This window comes from Coturnix japonica, chromosome 12, assembly GCF_054131305.1.
Source record: "Coturnix japonica strain WE chromosome 12, WE-NBRP24, whole genome shotgun sequence".
NCBI classification, from domain to species: domain Eukaryota; kingdom Metazoa; phylum Chordata; class Aves; order Galliformes; family Phasianidae; genus Coturnix; species Coturnix japonica.
Window position 1 is genome coordinate 16,871,735 of NC_140674.1, and position 19,883 is coordinate 16,891,617.

Here is a 19,883-nt window from a genome sequence, read left to right on the forward strand (position 1 = left end):
TCTTGTTTTCCTTTTCTACTTCAGCAATGCCAAGTAAAAAAAAAGGGAAAAAGAAAAAAAGAAAAAAAAAGATAAATACTCATTAAGAAGGAAATTGGATTGTTTATGATTTTAATCATTGTAACTGCACAATTTGACCAGCTCGCCTAAATTCGGTGTGTTTATTCTTAAGATTCAAAATGTTACATTGATAATTTAAACAATTGCAGGGGATGCACTGTTGTATTGACCTTGCAAGTGTTATTAAACATAGTAAATGCAGTATTTGCTTGCTAAAATTGAAAGGTTAGCGGCTCAGTCTCTTGGTGCTTCATATGGTAATCATTGGGAAAGCAGCTCTTCTTTAATGTAGCTGTCAGGCTGATGGGTTACAGAAGAAACAGATTCCCAGCTATGCAACGGCTAGGAATCAGTAAAAGATCAAATGACCCAGTTTCATCAGACCATCAAAGAGTGAGACTTGAATTCCCCGAATTCAATTCGTTCTTTTTTCTGTTTGCTCACTTAGGCTGGTCCTAACCACAGGTTCATCATAAATTTGTAATTAACTCTTGAGCTATTACTCATTCCAGGATGGCACTGAACATCAAGTAGCTGTCACTTATAAGGCAGCAGAGACTTGAATAGAAATGCAACTGCTTTTTTTTGAGAAATGCTTTGGGTTTATTAAGAACACTTTGACAGGAGATACAATTCTCTGTAAGTGAAGATAGCAACTGATTCTGGCATTTTCCCAATGGGAGCTTTTCCAGGGGTATTTGATGTAAGCAAATATCTCTGAAAATTGGAAGTGGATGCAGTTGGATCTTGTCCGAAGCCTTGTCTGAAAAAGACACTTGCGTGTGTGCCACAGTTTAGATCAGACTGTACAACTTCATTGATTCCTGACCCTGTGGCCTTGTCTGTAACAGCCTCCACTGCTCTGACCCATCTGCGTTTTCAGCATGCTGAGATACCAGGGATCCCCTGCAGAGATGCCCCCGCTCTGCTGCCTGGTATGGGCAGGCACATTGGCCAGGGGGAGAAGCAAGAACCCCAGGAGGAGCAAGGCCTTTCAGTTTTTGAGTTCTTATTCCAAAAGTCTTTTGAGTCAGCAGCTGTGGGCCCTTCTCAGCTCTGGAAGGAATGCCAGATCAGTGCAGTGAGCGAACAAGGTGTGTGTGGGGGTGGCTGCTTCTCTGTCACTTGTGAGAAGCTTTATTCTAAAAAATGCCTCTCTCTGCTGTCATCGTTACCAGTGTAACAGAGATCTGAATGCTCCAGTGAAGCTGGTAATGGTTACGGAGGCTTCCTTGTCCACAGCCTCTGGTCCAGCTAAACCAGCCGAGGTCATTGGTGCCTAGAAGCTGTAAGCCTGTTAGCATAGCCTGATGGATGGTGTGAATGTGCCTGAGCCTCGTTGCTAGCAAAAAACTGTCATGCATAGAAGTTTGGACCAAAGCCCTGTGTATATGGGGAAAATCATTAACACACAATGAGCAGCTATGCAGTTATAATGTGAATTACTTCTTCATTGTAATCTCCAATTTATTTTACAGTGTTTTTACTATTTCTTTTTTACATTCTCTCTTTTTTTATATATATATATTTTTTGGAGTCTCATACTGGCCATTTTCACTTCACTTATATTTAATTCCACCCCTTTGCTCATTAGTTCTGCAGTCTACAAAGTGTTGGCGGTGGTCAGTTTGCTCAGCAGGTGGGCAGGCAACCTGGCTCCTGATCTTGGCTTTGCCCCTTGGCAAACAGGTTCCTCCACTCCATGCCTTTCTTCCCCACAGAATGAAACTCAGAGGTGAAGAACAACTTACTGCATTCAGCTGCATCTACCAGTGCCACTTGCTGAAGGAAAACACAAACAAAAACAAGTATTGTATTCCATATGATCCTTGAAGTATGCACAAGGTAATTAAATTCAGTAAGCCTCTTCGTTTTGCTTTCCTGAATTAGACCTAAACGTTGAGTCATCACTGATGTACACATCCAAACTGCTATAGACATCTTAGCCTTTGAGTTTTAAAGAGTCTGAAATGATCTCGATTCTTCATTTAACAGCTGTGATATGCAAGCAGCGAGTCCTGGTAACTTGCAGAACAGATCTGAGCAAGCACTGTAGACGGTGTCCTTCTCCCTCTCTACCTTTCAGCATTCTTGTATCCTCTACTCTCCTTGCCCAATTTAATTTGTTTAACAGGGTGCAGTACTTTGTTAAGAGCGTAGTCGTATCATTTGATATTATTACATTTGTCTTTTAAAGCTTCTGCAGTTGACAATAGAAGTACTGTAGATTCTCTGACTAGAGCACAGTGCCATGCGTATACATGTGTGTGTGTGTGACATCTGAAGGCTCGCTGCTCTGCAGCCTGTAATTACCAACTGTGTTCAATGGCACAGTACTGCAGTTATGTACAGTAGGGTTCGGCTGTGTCAATGCACTCATTTATTGGTGGTATTGTGTGAGTATGTCTGCTGATAAATATCACACCTGTTATTTTCCAAGGTGCTGGATGATGGGGAATGCAAGAATCTTTCATTATAAATGTGAAAATGAGTTTGATTTGGTTGTGATTGGAAACTAGCTGCTATTTGTAAGAATTTCTGGAGCTCATTAATGAACATGATTGTGCTCCTTCAGCTTCCTGTCTGCTTCTGCAGAAAGGCCAAACAATCTCTGACCAGCCTGAACAAATTAATACTTTAAAACTTCTTACTTCCACACGCCTTTACTCCCCATGTCAGTTACTCAGTGTTGTATTAAAGCTACGTTTCACGGCTGTTCTCCTTTTCTGTTTCCATTCATTCCACTTTACACCTGGACACATTAGTAACATACATTGCACTCTCTGCTTTTTGTAGTAACTGTAAACTCACAAAAAAAGTGACCACCTGTTGCCTGTGTGCAGCAAACTGGGCCTGGTTTGTTCCCTGTAGCACACACTGTATAATCCTTGAGGTATTATGCTGAGTATATGGTCATTTCCAGAGCAGGTCTAGGAAATGCCATTTATAACAGCCACAAGAAGAACTTTTTGGCTGTAAAAAGTAGGAGATATTTCAATCTGAGACTTAAAAAGGGATCTTCATTGTTTCTGCCCCTCCCATCTGTTGTTCTCTGCAGCTGAAAATGGGGCAGAAAGCCAACACCGTGACATTTGAGCAGACAGCAGTTTATGGAAGCGTCTATTACAATTCCACACCCACAGCCTTGGTCGATTGGAGCCTTTTCCCCGGCCATTTCAAGTGAAGTTGCTGCCAGAGCTACAGCTGACTGGGACTTCATCTCGAGGCTGGGATTTGTCGTTCATACTGAGACTTGTTTGTGTATGTTTCTCATGCACATTGTCCTTCCCCTGCTTGCCTGCTCCTCTCCCCATCCAGGAAGAAAACAAAAGTATTTCCAGAATTGGCTGTAAAGTTTTCTCAGCCCTCGTGTGCCGTTGTTACAAGTGGGCTGGACTGTGGGCTCAGAGAAGAGGCAGAAGCATGGGGATTAATGTGAGCTCTGCTTTCTGCCCCTCTCGGTGATCTCAAGCATTTGTGAGATACCTCAGAAATTCCAGGAAACACATGAAACCTGCTGGTGCTCTCACAACTGGTCTTCAAAGGGAACAGTAGCATCTGAGCGGCTTTTCCAGCCCATTTGGTGTATTCTTATGTTTTGGTGTTCTTTTATACTGTGCACTTTCAGTAGTTGAACAATTATCCTGCATCACTGTGTAATCCTGCCTAATAGAGCAATTAAACATTATCAGCAAAACAAGTGAGCTTTCAGGCCCTTGGCTCCCCATAAGGTTTTAAGGAAAAATGAATTGAGCTGGATGAACGGAGTGAATGACTGGATGGGGTTGATCACCATTCTAGTTCCTAGATCTGAAGGGGAAGATGGAAATGCGAGGGGAAAAAAGAGGTGGGTTTGCATATCTCATCTGCATGAATGTGGATTGCAGAAGTGCTGCCCATGATAAACAAAGAACGAGGACAAAACAAAAGACAAGAAGCATTCCTCCTGTGGGAGGGTTCTGATTGAGCCAATGCAAAGAACTCTGATGAAAGGAAAACAATGTTGCTACTGTGGAGGTGTCAAAGTGAATTGCTATGTGAGTACATTAATGTTGAAGTCTAGCAACTTAGTTTTTCTTTAGTTTACTGAAGGCTCCTGTGATTCATTCATGCCAATGAGGGGATTCCCTCCGGATCTTTTTGTCTCTGGGCTACCTGCATTTTTTACCTTGCCTTCTGAAGTATGATTACTTATTGTATGGGATTACTTCTTGTATGTCCTGAAGTGGTTTGGGAAGGAATTAGATAATGGGCTGATGAAAGGTGGGGACTTTCTGGAACATGGAAAGTACCACAATAATAATGAACTCTGCCTTCTTCTGGAACTGAGAAAAGCGTGCATAGACTTTGGTTGTACTTTCAGCCATTTAGATTGTGTACGTGCCTGCCTGCCTTTACATCTTTTGGGCTCAGGCCCTGCCAAGACTGGGGTGTTTTTGAGAAAATACCTCATTGCTTCCTAATAGCAGATCACTGCTCTAGCTCACAGTGTTCATAACAAATCCATGCAGAGGGTGGTGAGGGTGTGCTGGAGCTGCCTGGGCAGAGGTTTTCAGTTAGAGCTGAGTCAGCACAGCATTCAGCAGGTTCCCTTCCTCTGCCTTCCCATCTGGGATGGCTCCAACTCACCAGGCAGGAATCCCAGCAGTGGGGACCTCCAGAAGGATTTAATCTATCAGAAAACGAATTGCTGTGCTGGCTGCATTTACTCATAATTCAAAGAGAGCACGATAGAGAAACTGATCTGGAGATTGATTTTGAGAACTCATCTGGCGCTGTAGCTCAGTATTTCTTGATCACTGCAGAAAAAAACGGATTCTAAAATAATATAAAGTACATTGCTGAACTGGCATAAGAAAATCTCCATTAAGGTATCACTGATTTTGCAGAGTAGGATTCAGCATCTGAAAGCAATGATTAGAAACAAATACGGTCAAAAACTAGTTGTAAAATATTGCCACTAGCAGGACCCACAGCTTCCTTCTGCAAAGACAGAATGGGTGAGAATTTGACAGAAAGAGATAATTCCTTTTATTTGTCTGAGAAAGGAGATTCCTTTTTGCACAGAGCTTTGCTATAAGCCATGGACCATCACAGCTGCAGCAGTGCTGCTCCTGCGAGACGGAGTTCCCTGCTGAGAGCCGTGTCCTGTGTGCTTCGTTTTCCCATCTGCTAAGAAACTTCCCTGTCTCCCAAATGAGTCATGAGGATAAATTATGTAATTTTTTTTTATATATAAAATGTTTTAATTTGCTCCACTGGAAGGGCACAGACTGCTAATTTCATAATATGCCACTACCTAAATACCAGCTGAACGTTTCTGGGGCTTTGTTTATTGCCTGTGATTTTCCAGAGCTGCTCCAAAAGAGAAGATGAGAAACGATATGTCCATTCAGGGACCATATCTTGTCAGCAATCACTGCTCAGAGAGACAGAGATTGAATTAAGAAGAATGTAAGGGAACAAGCTCAGATTAAGGAGGACTGTCTTTGTGCCCATATGCTCCTTTTATGAGGAGATGAGCTACTTCTACAGCATTACAGCGACTGAAACAAGATGATTTTTCCTCCTTGGCTATAGCACAACAAACCCAAACCTGCCCCGTGTTGAATTTTTCCACGTTATCACTCATTAAATGTAAAGTAAACGTATTGCTGAGCGACAGCTGTCCTTTGGTACGTGGGACACAGGTGTGTGGCAGCGGAGGGAAGCAGAACATGGACCTTGTGTCCAAGGCAAAGCTGAGATGTTTGAGTCAGCTCAGGGATGTGCATAATGGCTTTAAACATCAGGGCAGCCTGATGTCACATCAATGGCCACAGGTGTATGAGGGATACGGGGTTTGAATATCCACTTGTACGCATCACAACCACCCTTCTTAGGACCAGGCCCTTCACCAGAGGGTGGTGGGCATGGAACAGGCACAGGGGCAGCGGAGCTCAAGGAGCCTTTGGACACTGCTCCTGGGCGCAGGGTTGGGGTGGTGCAGCGTGGAGCCGGGAGCTGCAGTGCCTTCAACTCGGCATGCTGTGTGTTCTGTGACATGATAGTCCACATCCACAGCCCTGAGCTCCGCCTGGGCCCCCCGCCCCTCTAGGCCACCTCCGGGGTGGCGCTGTGTCTTTAAGCGCTCTGACGTCAGCGAGGCGCCGCCATGGTAACGGCCCGTCACGTTGCCCGTGTCCATGCGGGAGGGGGAGGAGCTCCTCCCGCCGCGACCCAGCGCCATGGAGGCGGCTCGGTGACACCCTGGCGGATCCGCCGCCCGGCCACCAGGTACCGGCCGGCTGAGCACGGCCCGGGGCGGCGGGAGGCCGAGCCCCGGGGATGGGCGGACGGAGCGCGGCCGGTGGGGCGGCGTCGCGCGTCCCTCGGGGCCGTGAGGGCGGCGGCGGGGCGGCCTGAGGGGAGCCCTGAGGGGAGACGCTTGGCCGAGCGGGGTACGGGACGGCGGCGGCCGCAGGGCGCTCTCCGCTTCGGGCGGCGCCGCCCGGGTTCGGCTCGGCCTGCTGTGCCCGCGGGGATGGGCCCCCTCGAGGAAGGGCCGGGGGAAGCCCCTCGGCCGCCCCGGGAGCTGCCCTCGGCCGCCGCGCCCCGCCCCTACCGGGCGGCCCCAAACCGAGGGCGGGGGGAGGATGGGCGGCACCACCCGCCGCAGCGCTGGGGGGAGGAGGCGGCGATCGGCGGGGAGAGCGCAGCCGGGAGGAGCGGGGACACCGAGCTGAGGCGGGCGGCGCCGCCACTGCGGCCCCAACCCGGCCCGCAGCGCCGCGGGCACAAGGTACCGGGCGGAAGGGCCGGGGGTGGGAGCCGAGCCTGGATCCGCAGCGCCGTCACACCCCGCTGGCGGGGCAGGGCGGGGTCCCTGTGCGGAGCGGCGCTCGGAGCGGCTCGGTGTGGGGCGGGGAGGAAAAGCCGTGTCTAACACTTGGTGTCTGGAGCCGCCCGCTCCGCATCGGGGCCCCCAGGGGCTGCGTGGGGGCGGCGGGGAGGCGCCTGATGTCCGGGAGCCGTCCCGGGCTGCCGGCACTACGGGGCACTACGGCTCCATCACCGCCGGCACCAGCTGCGCTCAGGGAATGCGGCACCGCAGCAACAGGCAGCTCCGGGCTGATTATCTACTGCGGGAACAAGGGCACAGTTCTCTCTCTCTCTCCTTTACTTACATTCCCGTTCTGCTGTCTGCCACTTGTTTGGGTTTTTTTCCTACCGGCGCTCTGTGCAATCATCGTGGGATAACGGGGCTGAGGTTGGCGTGCAGTGGCGGAGCCCTGTCTGGAGGTGCTTCGTCTGTAAGAAAAATGCACCGTCATGAGGTGCTGTGGTGACACTCGCGAGGCAGCAGTGCTGCTTTCTACCGTCAGATTTTACTTCTTTTTGCACTATGTGCTTTTTCTGAACGCACTTAGCACTGAGCTGATCTATGCAGCAGCAAAGCTAAAAAGGAGTTGAGGAGAAAACAGCTTGGAGTTCAATCTGTTTATATGTAGTGCACAGGGCTTCCTCTCCTCACCTGCAGTGTTACCACGGGAGGTTTTGGAGTGTCTGCCACAATGCCCCGTGCTTCCCTGATGTGGATATTGCACCTGGGTGTATCTGTAGCTCAAGTAGCTGCTGGGGGGTGTGGTGGGGATATGGGGGTGTGGATGTGCAGTGGAAACCTCACCCAGCGCTCTGACTGTTGGTAGGAATAGGGGGAGGGATGTGGAAGGTGGTCACTGATCCGATAATCACTTGGCAGGTACAGCAGGTAGAACTGTTAGTTACAACCAGGGGAGCTCTGAGGTAATGTTAAGAATAACTTGAAAATGCCACAGAATTTATGAATATAAGATCTTGAAGATAAAATAAGAAATAAAAACAGGAAAAAAAAACCCCAATGCAGTGTGTTGTAAATCTTTCTCAGTTACTGTTTTCTCTGCCTCAGTCATAAATTAAGGCTGTGTTGCTAAGGGCAGCTTTGTTTGATGTATTGTTTCTAATCTCAGGAGTCACGTTAGAAAATCTCATCAGACCGGTAAGAAATTCAGAATCCCTGAGCCTTGTCAGGCAGCTCTTGCTTGTGGTATGTAAGTGCTTATGGGCAGTGATGGTGCTGGGATCCTTCATTGTATTTAATCCTGTCAGAAAATATAAATCCATGGGTTAATGCCTTAGAAGATATGGGCAGTATTGCTAACCCAAATTATTCTCCCCTTTAATTGGATGCAGAGCTGTCACTTCGTCTTCTGGAGTGTGAAGTTAAGTTTGTTGTTGTTGTGTCCTTGTATAAAACTTCTGTGTTTTGTAATCCAGTCTTTTGTAATAGAATTTGTGTGGAAGATACTGAACAGAGCTGAAGCAGACAGTCATGGAAAGCACGAACATACGCTGCTCTCATAAGGTTGTGGTTTGATTATCTGAAGGAGCTCACAGAGCTTTCTAGATAACAAGAGGCACTGCCAGACAAAGCTGCAGCTTCTCAAATTAAAACATCTACTCTTGAGGATTGCTCTGCTGTGCTCGGCAGTGTGCAGACAGTGACGTGTTCCATATTTGAAGAGAGCCTGAAATGAAAGACCAAGAGCTGAACCTCTCAATGTTTGAATGGATCTCAGCTTGGATGCTGTCTGCGATACCCAATGCTCTGATTCGTCTGAATTGCTGTGGTTAGTCTGGAGAACACTATGAAGATGAGCAAGAGTTGACCTGAAGGTTTAATTAAATATATATATGTAGTTGGCCATAGTTATGTCAGTGAAGACAGTCTCACTTCCTTTAAGATGTCTCAGCTTCCCAGTGTGCCAAACGCTGACGTACAGCAAATCCAGTTCTGATTCAGTTACTCTTATGTCTTGCAGTGTTACCATATGAAGGGACTTCATCTGGGAAGGAGAGGGAGAAGTACCCAACAGCAACATTAGTTGGTTTGAAGATAGAATAGGTTTGCCAGTTTCTGGAATCTGTGGTTTTCCCCTCCTCATTATTTACGTTGGATCTTAGACAAATATTAATCATGTGGACCTTCAGTATAAGCCAAGTCTTTGAGTCATGCTGAATGCTGCTGTTCAGAAACACTGTTAAAAGAGCTGAGTAATGGTAGGATTTAAATGATATCTGTATGATTCTCATCTTTACATGAGGAGGGAAACAGCATCCTCAGCCCTGATATTTATTGGATGTGTTTCTCATATGGGGTTGAAGGTGTTGGAGTTGCTTTGTGACTGGTGTGGTATCTTTGGGAAGAGCAGCTGACCTCATTGCTCACTGCTCTGTGCACGAGGGTTCTGCCAGTGAGACTGCATTCCCTGCACTGCTGCCCTGAAGAGCCAGAATTGTGTACATTGGAGGTTGTACCCTGAGGCACTTTGTGCTGGGATGTTCATTTTGAAACCAAGGGATGAAAAAATCACAGAATTTGCTCCTTTGGGGAAGTACTGTGAGTGTTACAGCCAGACGTGTGGAGGCCTCTTGGCACTTGGATGTCGTGATGCCCTGAAGTGAGAGCTGTGCTCCCCTGCCCCATCAGTACTGCTTTTGAGCTCGGGCAGAGCAGGTTGAGGGTAACCTCATGGATAAAGAACCTTTGAATAGCTTTTCTGCTGCCCTCTATTTTTCTTTTCTACCGCACTAATTGCTTCTAATGTAAATGATATGTGTCAATTTCTGTTTGGATCAGAATTGAAATGCAGTTTTTGATGGAGTTGCCCTCATCTGAAGTCATGCATTAAAACTGAAGATGCTTATTCAAAACATTCCAGAATCATAGAATCACAAGGTTAGAAAGGACCTACAAGATCATCCAGTCCAACTGCCTCCCATCACCATTACTACCCACTAAGCTACTAAACCATATCTCCTATATAGTTATAACCATATAATACTGTTAAAACACATTTAGTATTTAAAGTCAATCTAACTGAAATATATTTGATGTGAGTCTCTTAAATGCATTTAAGTACCTCTTGTGGCTGATGCTTGTGGGGCAGGAATCTTCTTTGCAGTTACTCTTTTTAGATTCTTTTAGTACATAGTGCCTGAATGAAGGAAAACAAACCCTACCAATCTAAATCACGCAGAATGAGGTGGTCCGGAAGTAAAGCTCCTGTTTCAGGCACTACAAACACGATTTCAGTCTCCAAGGTACGCAACAGAGAAGGGGAAACTCTTTCATCTAAGAAGCAGCTTAAAAGAGGGAGCTGAATTATTTTTAGTACGGTACAAGACCAATAAAAGCACTTTAAATGACTGAATAACTGTGTGAGCTCTTCAGTGCTGCTCCCCAGATGTTGATAAGCACCTACTTGGGTAGGGCAGGTCGCTGGGACAGGAAGTCATTTGGAACTTCTTTTTTCCTGTCGTCTGTTACGTTTTGTTACAAATGTTGGTAGGCATCAAAAGTAAAATGTATTTAAAGATGCAAGAAAGAAAGGAAAAATGACTTCTGCCAGTGGTGGTAATTCAGAAGCTTGAGCAATTTGCAGCTCGGTCTGTGCAGTAACAGTGCAGCCCTGGTTTGCAGACTTTCCTGGTGACTATGTCAAAAGGATGAACAAAGTGCTGAGATCCTCAGCAAACAGTTGAGTTGTTTGGGGGTTGCAGTGGCGTTGCTAACGTTTGCTTTTTCATCAAGTCTGATAACGTTTTGCATTGTGCTCAGCTTCTGGAGCTGGCAACTTCAGGACATTGAGCTATTTCTACTCATCTTTCAACCACAAATGCTGAAGAAAACTCTAAAATGGTGTGTGTGTGTGTGTGTGTGTGTGTGTGTCCTGAACTTGGAAACAAAGATCTGGAGGAATGATGTCTGCTTCTTGGTGAGGGCTGGAAACAGACAGTGTACTTGACTGGGTGGGTTGTTGTTGACCCAGCTCGCTTTGAGATACGCTGGGAGTGTTGATGAGAGCAGGAGTTTCAGTGGGGTGGGCTGATAACGTCCGGTGGCTGCGTGCTTGGCAAATACATCTTGTCTGTAGCTGTGGGCTTTGTCTCCGCAGGGGAATCCTGCTATTTATAGCCTAATGAATGTCATGCCTTCATAGAAAAAGTCTTACTCTCTCTTATAATTAAAAAGAAAAAAGAAAATCTAACGAAGCCAACTGTAAAAGTGTGTCACTTTTGTAATGATTGTTTTCTGATGGGAATGTTGTGCTTCCTTTTTCTCCTTCCATCCTCTCCTTCTGAAAGCTCCATCCAGGACTGCTTTCCTTCCAACACCCAGTGAGGTAATTTCTAACTTTTGGCAACTGAACTCTATATGTTAACGTTACTTAAATATATTTGTTCTTTTTTTCCTTGCATTTTGAGATAAGATCTCTAAAAATACATCTGGATTTTAAGGCATCATAACAGCATGAAGTGGAATGAGTTGCAAGCTCAATTTACAACTTCCTGTTAGCATAATGCCAGCTTTATGTGGATGGGTTTTTATCTCGTCTGAAAGCTTTCTGCTAGATACAATCAGTGCGTTAAAAATATTCTTTCTAGAAAGACAGACATTACTTTGAGAACTTGGTGATGGTGAAGATAGTAGAGCGGCAGTGATACCCACTGCTTTAGCAGAGCATCTTCCTGAAGCGTTCAGTGTGGTTTGTTTGAAAAGAGGCAGCGCTACATGAGGGACATCAAAAGCAGTTCCCAGCAGGATGAATATCTGAAACTCCATCTTGTCACAAGTGGTGCCTGAGGTGGCTGCGTGATCTCTGCACTCTTAATCCCTTACATGCGTTAGTAAGGAGGAAAACTGGTGCTTGAACAGTTTTCATTTTCCAATATGGTATTTGTAGTCATTCAGTGGTTCTCCAAAACTGAGCTTTTGGTAGATTTTAAGGCCTATGAGAATAAGTGTCTCTTAAAAATACGTATATATATATATATATATATATATATATATGTATATTCATGTATATATATATATTCATGTATATTAAAACCACTGAAGTAGCCTGAACTCTAGACTGGGAGACAACTTATTTTTTGTGGCTTATAATCGCAAGTAATTGCCCAGAAAATGTATTGTGAACCATAAACGAAATTCAAATCAGATTTGAGGGCAACAGCTTTATCTGATATTTGGGTAATCAGTATAAAAAACAAATGCTTATATTCCCTTGTTTTCTTATGAAGTAGTACAGCTGTATGCTGAATGTTACAGCTGCATAATTGTGTGAGCTGCATAATGCCTCGCTGTAGCTGTGGTACCAAGGGAGCGTGTGTGTAGGGCTGAATGGTGAGGAGGAGGGAAGGGTGCAGAAGACTATGTATAGATAAATGCAGATTTCTTTTTTCCAAGCTGATGGATACGTCTGAAAGGAAACAATGTGTTTGTGTAGCTGGTAGTGCTGGGTTTTCTGCTCCTGCAGTGTGTGAGAACACTCTACTCTTGAGATCTGTCAGCCAGAAATTATTTCAGTCAAGCGTACAGTCATCTGTGTGGATCAAGGCTCTTCCCTGCAGACACTATTAGTTTCTCTAAATGTCTGTCTTCACCAACTTTAAGCCTAACGTTTGCTGTGTGCTTAGAGCCTGTTATGTGTACTGTGCCGTCTGCATATGCTTAGAAAACAGGAGGCTGCTGGAGTGGTGCTTTGTGCCTATAGGAACCAGAGCAGACCTTACATCACTTATCGTTATGGCTCTACAGAACCAAAGGGACTGTGCCACTTCAGTCAGCCTCAGTGCGATATCTCTTAAACACATCTCAAATCAGGCTTGTAGAGGTTGGCTTTAGTACAAGTCGCTTCAAAATTACTTTGGATTGTCCTCTTTGCTATGAAAAGTGTGCTGGGCAAGTTGGTAGAACAGCTTCTGGGGATCAGTGAGTGTTTGAGGAGGCAGCTAAAGCAATATCTTGGCTCGCTGATCTGTGTGTGCCCACCTGTTTTCAAGGAGAATATTGGACTGGAACCATCCGTGTCTCGTTACTTTGGTTTACAAGTTTTCACCTCGCTAAGGTCTTTCTTGCCACCACATACACGTTTTGAACTGCAAAACAGTGGCAGCTCATTCAGCAGGGGAAAGTGCTGTGGTCACTGAGCAAAGTTTTCAGTGGCAATCGTGTTGTCCTTTGTGACAACAATAACCTGAATTTCACATGAAGTTCTGGTTACAAGGAATGTGATTTAAAAAAGAAAAAACAACAAGAGAAAGGAAGAAAAATCTTTGCTCATATACTGGAACATTTTGACCTGGAACTGAGCAAAATTAACATAAGATGCAGGAATGTTTCTTGTAGAAGAATCCCTCTTTTGGACTGTGAAATATTCATGACATTTAAAAATTCCTTCTTCCTGTGTTCTTTCAGTCTTTTGCTTAACACTGAATTTCTTGTTTTTCTAGAATCCAGTGTGTTGGCAAAGACGAGCGAGGGGTTTCGGTATGTTTTACAGATGTACTTGGCTTGGACTTTAAAGATGGATTTTAGGAATGAACTCATGCCTCTGAGCTTACCACGCTGATCTAATGATTTCTAATTATTGTGTGTAACACTACTGGCCTACAGTCACTGGGAACTTATTTCACTGCGACGTCTAACCTGTAACTTCCTTTGCCTGTTTTGTGACTGCTGTTAACAACCTCAGTGTTTGTCAGTCTGTTTGTCTTCCATAGAGACCACAATCAACCCAGAAATCAAATGCAGAGACGAATGCAGCGAGCTGCTAGAACCCATCACTGCACGCGTTTGCTTTCTCACGTGCAGGCTGTGCACGCACAGTGTTGGCCGTGCTGATAAAATGGCACTGCTTTACATCCAGCAGCACTTTGTGGTGCTCTCTCACTGCTGCTTCCTCTGCCCTCCCCACGTTCATGACAAACACTGAGGGCTGGTGCTTACTGTGCTGAAGCCTGAAGGTGAGATTTCATGCACATCTTTGATGCTCTGCTAATACATCCAAACAGTTATTGCAGTAAATAGAAGCTCTTTTTTTCATGGCAGGCTTTATTTCAAAGCTCTATTACAATCCCAAGCTATCTGGGTGTGTGCAATAGCAGATCCTTCTGTTCTTTATGATGGGTAGGAGGGCAGGGTGTTTCAGCAGAGGAAGGAAAGCACTGGCCTGGCCCTGTTTGTGCCACACGGCTGCGTGCTGCAGTTGGCACTATGAGAGCTGAGGCTGTCCTGGTGTCCCACTGAGAGCTTGTTTGCTCCTGGGTCTCTTTTGCCACACGTGCCTTCCAGCTGTACGTGAAATGTTGAGCACATATATTCAGCAGTCCCTTAAAATTCAGTATGTTATCTGTTAGAGAAATGGGTATTTAACAAAGTTCTGCTGGTGCCATTCCTCTTAGAGGCGTTGGTTGATTATTTCCTGTTTTTGTACCGAAGCTCTAATGGAGACGTATCGCTTTAAAACACTTCCAAAATGTGCAGAAGTGCAACAATAGTGGTGACCTCAGAGAACAAGGTCACACCCAGGCTCATTTCCTGTTTTGTTCTTGGGGAAACTGGGGCCTGTGAAATGCTGGAGAGCCCAGGGTTACGTGTGTGTGTGCTCTGAAACCCTTCAGGGCAGCTGTTTGCCCCCGGTACAGAACAAAATGGTGAAAACAGAGTCGTACACAACAATTCAGTTACAGTTTCTAAGTTATTTTTTAAATGCTAATGGTATTTTTCTTTAAATTAATCGTTATTCTGCTCCTTTCTGAAAAGCCTGTGGTGTTTCTCCCCAACCAGCGTAAAGTGGCACCTTTCAGAAGTGTGAGTTAAAGCTACAAAAGGGAAGGAGGTGCACAGGGGAGGTTTGGGAGAGAGAAAAAGGAAGAGAAAGATACGAACTGACAGGTTTGAACGGCTTCTGTAGTGTTATTTCAAATGATGCCTGCTTGGATTTAAGTGTCTTTAGTTTATTGATGCAAAAACTCTTTGGAACATTGAGTATCGGGTAGGTGGAAAGCATGTATGGTCTTCTCCATTCATAGCTTCGAGGAGACATGAATGAGCTGAGCTGCGTAGGTCTCCAGTATTGTCACTAGATGAGGAAATATTCTATAGAATGCTTCTTTTGCGCATCCCAGATACAGAAACTATTGCTCTGTGTGCGCTACCAGAGCTCAGCTTTGGAAAGAGAATCCTGCTGTCTGTCACTGCTGTGCATGGGCTGTCAGCAGCGATGGGGGCAGGCAGGCAGGTCGCTGGAGCTGTACAAGTGACTGCAGTGTGTGGAAGCTCAATGAAGCCTGGATTTGTGCGTTACCAGTTTAGCTCACTTGAGAGAGAGCTGCAGTATTTCTTGGTGCCGTTTTCCTATATTTAGCAAAGCGTTATAGTTAGCATTCCTTATGTTTAGCCACCTGTGTGATCGCTAGCAGGGATGATTGCATGGGAGTGAATGGTGAAGCCTTCTGCCTTGCTTTCTGCTGCTGTATGTTTACTGTGTGTGAGATTCTCAGCATATGCACTGATGAAATGGAGAACTGATATGTCTAGTTGAGCGCTTCAGTTCTGAAGGGCTGTTTTTTTGGTACCGAGTACAGTTACTGCTCGAGTGATCCTTTAGTTGGTGCTTTTTAGGCTCCAGGCGGTCAGACTGTTCTTTTTTTGAGTCTCCTTAGTCGACTTATATCTGTTATAAAAATAGCAGTGCTTTGTTGTGGGGAGGATTGCATTTACACTCCTCTGCTCTTTTTTTTCTTTCCCTGTGTATATGGTAATTTTACATGGGAACAAGATAAATGAAGATATTTTTTAAAGAAACCAAATAACTTACGATCCTCATTTGTAAAATGTAATCTCTGGATAGTAATAGCTCTGCTTTGCAGCACCGAAGGCTCCTATCACTCTGTGCCTGACTGTTCAGCCACCTCCCCAGTGTCAGCCACTTCCAGAGCTGCATCGTTCTCTACTCCTGAGTCAGCAGCATTCGGGGCTCCCCCTGGCACGTGGAGCTTCCCTGCTCCCACTCAGGCTGTGCTCACCTGCTGCTCCAGGCGGCTCCTGGCCATGGTACATCATGTCCTTGGGTGCGTTTGGAAAGAGTTTTCGCAGAGAAAAAGCCAACATTTGAGTCAGCGTGCGACAGAGAAAGTACTTTCAAGATGAGAACTTGGGGTAATTTGCCTCTACCTGCCAATAGAACGAAGAATGAAGCCATTAGCAAATGACACGGCTGCTGAGTCAGGATCAGGATGAGGGATAATTTGTCTCTGGAGCACTCAGGCTTGCTGGTGGCTCTTGTGACACGGGGTGTGCTGTGTAATCGTAGTTAATTATTTTGCCTCGGGAGGTGGCAGTTTATTTTGGTATCGCTCAATTCGCTGATCCATATTCTCCGAGGAAACCTGCAGGGAGCAAAGCTGAGCCCGCAGGGACGGAGCTTTTGGGAGGGCAGAGCTGTGCCACGGGGCTGAGCAATAGCAGCTCCTCACTGCTCGCTCCCGTTACTGCTGGCCCTTATGGGAAGCTTGTGATGTCCTTGACCCCATTTCCTGACTGCTCAGCTCTGTTGCAGTGATTTACCCCCTGGCCAGCAGCATTATTAAAAAGTTCCTGCACTTCCTGTTGCTTTTCCCCCCCAGGCCTCTTTGCTGCAGGTACTGCTCACAGACAGTGTGCACGTTGGCAATTGCATTGGAAACAAAGCATCTGGCTTCATCTGATTCGGGTAATGGTCTGCACAAGCAGCTGCATATTAACTATGGCTACTTCTCTTTCTCTCACTTTTGCCATACCACTGTAGTGTCAGAAGCTTCAGAGATACCTGCACACAAATTCTTGCTGTGCTGATTCTGGCACTGGCCGTGTGTTCATGTGGTGGTTTGCCAGCAGCTGCTGTTAGTGCACATCTGGGAAAGGATCCGTGAGAGCTTCCTCCTCGCCCACTCCATTTCCCCCATTTCCTGTGGGCATCTCAAAATAGCGTTAAAAAAAATCCCAAGAGGAAGCATCTTTCTCACAGTTCTGCTAAATACTTTATGGTGAATGGCCGTTCGAGCGTGCGTGCTGTCACGGTGTCATCTGCAGGCAGCCAGCCCAGCAAAGAGGTTGGGATGCACTTCAGTGTGATGGTTACGCTGTGCACTGTGGTGTTTATTTGCTGTAGGACCCCTGTGCTTATCTATAGCTTCACCTCAGAATTAGATGTTCATCTGCTGTGAACTGCAAAAAGAACTTCAAACTGGTTTATCTGAGCTTTCAGTTAATCTGGGTTTTGTAGCCGAGCTGACTTGGAGGCTGTTGTGTTTGGTGAGGTATAGATTGACCTCAAACCACTGCAGCATCCCTGCAGAGCAGTAACGCCAATAACAGCCTTGCGCACTTCAGGACGTACTGATATTGCTAGAGCTTCTCAGCTAAAAGGAATGGGATTTCTTTGTTTGTTAAAGGAAAGGTAGGAAAAGGCATTGTCCTTTCATTGGGATTGATCAGTTAGGATTGATTCCAGAGATGGGTGAACAGGAGGGTCTCTGAAGTTGGGTTGTGTCCATGCATTGCCATGGTACAGCTGTAATGCTGTTTAAGCTGCTGCAGTATCATATAGAAGTGGCATTCGCAATGAGCAGTGCTGATAGTAATGGCATTATAAAGTCCTTAACACCGACTTCATGGCTGAAGTGCACAGTGATCATCAGTGGTCTGTGTGCACCTGTTTTCCCATACACTCACAGTGTTAGCTGTCATTAAAAAGGTGCCCTGACTTCACCTAGATGTGGCTGTTGTTCTGGATGAGGTACTTTTCTGTGGGCTCTAGGGCAAAAAAGGGAAAGCGTTTTAAAGAGGAAAATATGATGCTGTTGGAACTGACGGTGGGACCATATTTCATAGTGGTACAGTTTAGAGGTTCAGTCGAAAAACTGAAGTTAAGGAAAGGAATAGACTAACAAAGAAATACTTCTATTTTACTGCAGCAGGAAGTGTCATACCTCTCAAACGTGTGAACTGTTAAGAAGTCCAGGGGTGGTTGTTGTTCCAGGGGTGGTTGTTGTATTGGTAAGTTACCTGGAAGGAAAATCTTTTGCTGAAGGAGATGGTTGAAGTCTGTGCATGTGAATGGACTCCTGTGTCACTTGGTTGTGTAGCTGTAATGGGGATAAGGGGGAGAGCTGATCTGAGGAAGCTGTTACACAGGCTGAAAAATGTTACGTACAAAGTCTGTATGTTTTTTAAAAATATATCTACAAACTACCCTGAAAGTGTGCTTACATGTGGTCTCACTGCCTTTGCGAACAGTTGCTTTGTGTCCTTGTTGAGGTGAGAACTGCTCTGGGTTGCTGTGGGCTGTACCGGTGTGATGTTTTTACAGATGTCTCTTTGTAGTCTCTTCCTACCATGTAGGTGCTTTTTAAATGAAAACAACATGGCCAAGAAAAAAATACAGAAAACCTCTTTAAGCCATTGTCAATGTTTTAAGGTTTTCGTCATTAATTAAATGAAAACTGCTTTGTGTATTGTATATAAAGATGCTCGATCACAACACTGTTGAGCTTAAAGGCTTTTAAGTAACCACTTCAGTCTCTGCTCTCTGTTGCCATCTTGGGGTGAGGACTGACATTCTGGGAGGTTGTAGGGTGGATGAGAAGAGCAATGCTACAAATACATTCAGTAACGTTTTTTACAGTACTACTGGGTTTTTTATTTGTTTGTTTTCATATTCGAGATTTACTCCATTTAACTGCATTTTTCATTACAGTTGAGGAGTAGAAATAACTTTGGTTTTGTCAGGGTAATTATGCAGTGTACTAAAGGAGTACCTATTTGGAGCTTCCTTAGAAGCAGAACAAATATAGATGCATAGTGATACTGAAACTTATTTCTCCTCCTCCTATTGGCAGGTTTTCTTCACCCGTGGAGTGTGAAATAGAAACTGAAGCAAGATGAGTGAGCTGGAACAGTTACGGCAGGAGGCAGAGCAGCTGCGAAATCAGATCAGAGTAAGAATTGCTAATTCCTTATTTTTCTCTCTTTCAGATAAGTTGCTTTGTTTAGTTCAGATCACGTTCAGAAACCATTTTATGTTGAACACCTTAAAGTGTTTCAGCTAAACAAAACAATTAAACTTGTTTAAAGTCCAGCGTGTTTCTTCCTGTGGATGAAGTCAGTCCTGTGCTAGGGGATTTGCTGCTCTGGTATTTTAAACCCCTCCTGATTCCAGACGTCGACATTTCATAAATATTTCTACAGTTCAGACACTTTAAAACATAAGTTGAGATGACTTAATCCACTCTGAAGCTTGTTTTCTGGGAGGAAGGCTGTGAAGGGTGGTTATAGTAAACACACTCTGAAAATTGTTGAAGTTGTATATCAAACAACTCTTGAGCAAGATCCTTAAGAATTTTAAGATCCCAGTTTGAATGTATTAATTCAGTTCCAAAATGTGTAAGTAAAGGCTTCTGTTCCTTCTCTCAAAGATGATGTTGTCAATAGCACGTAGATGGAACACTTCCTTAGGCAGAGGGGCACACAAATTAACGTTAAACGAGGGCCATCTACCTGTGTTGGATGCCTACCTCTGTAGTTGCAGAACTTGAGCCTTATTTGTAGAAATTACTGGGAACTGGGAAGGCTCTTGTAGTGGAAATGCTGAGTCACAGCCTGAAGCAGTGATTGATCACCTGGTGGGTAGACAGGGCCAACCCAGGGCAGCTCAGGTGTGTGCAGTGCAGCTTCATGACCAGAAGGAGTAGATTCAGGATCCATCCCTTCCCAGACCTCATTTAAAGGTTGGCAGTGGAGACAAAGGTATCTTACTTGAGAACCTCGTCTACCTGAGGCTTTCCAAAGGTTAACAGCTCCTTTCCTTCGTTTCTGTGTCAATGGCTGCCACATTTGGGCTTGTTGTCATTTACTGCAGCCAAAGACTTTGCCACTCTGCTGTTATCACTGTACTTTTAATCACATTAGAGTGTTA

At 45.2% G+C, this 19,883-nt stretch overlaps 1 protein-coding gene and 1 long non-coding RNA gene across 9 annotated transcripts in view; one reads left to right on the forward strand and one right to left on the reverse strand.

Annotated features, from left to right (window-relative positions):
- Nucleotides 1-19,883, forward strand: part of GNB4 (G protein subunit beta 4) — a 55,439-nt gene that overhangs the window by 24,816 nt on the left and 10,740 nt on the right. For 3 of the 8 annotated variants that reach the window (XM_085513269.1, XM_032446668.2, XM_085513268.1), the window contains one exon: nucleotides 18,808-18,906. In XM_085513269.1, the coding sequence (XP_085369395.1) occupies nucleotides 18,850-18,906 (57 nt within the window). In that variant the 5' untranslated portion in view covers nucleotides 18,808-18,849. Of the gene's footprint in view, nucleotides 1-6,249; nucleotides 6,337-6,735; nucleotides 6,842-13,377; nucleotides 13,415-17,883; nucleotides 17,966-18,807; nucleotides 18,907-19,883 lie in introns of those variants that run through there. The other 5 variants (XR_014933319.1, XM_015871524.2, XM_085513267.1 and 2 more) reach the window with 4 other exon arrangements.
- LOC146758868 (uncharacterized) lies at nucleotides 640-7,350 on the reverse strand. The gene is made up of 2 exons (XR_014933325.1): nucleotides 7,227-7,350; nucleotides 640-1,842 (listed from the first exon to the last, which is right to left on the reverse strand). It is a non-coding gene; the product is annotated as an uncharacterized LOC146758868 (long non-coding RNA).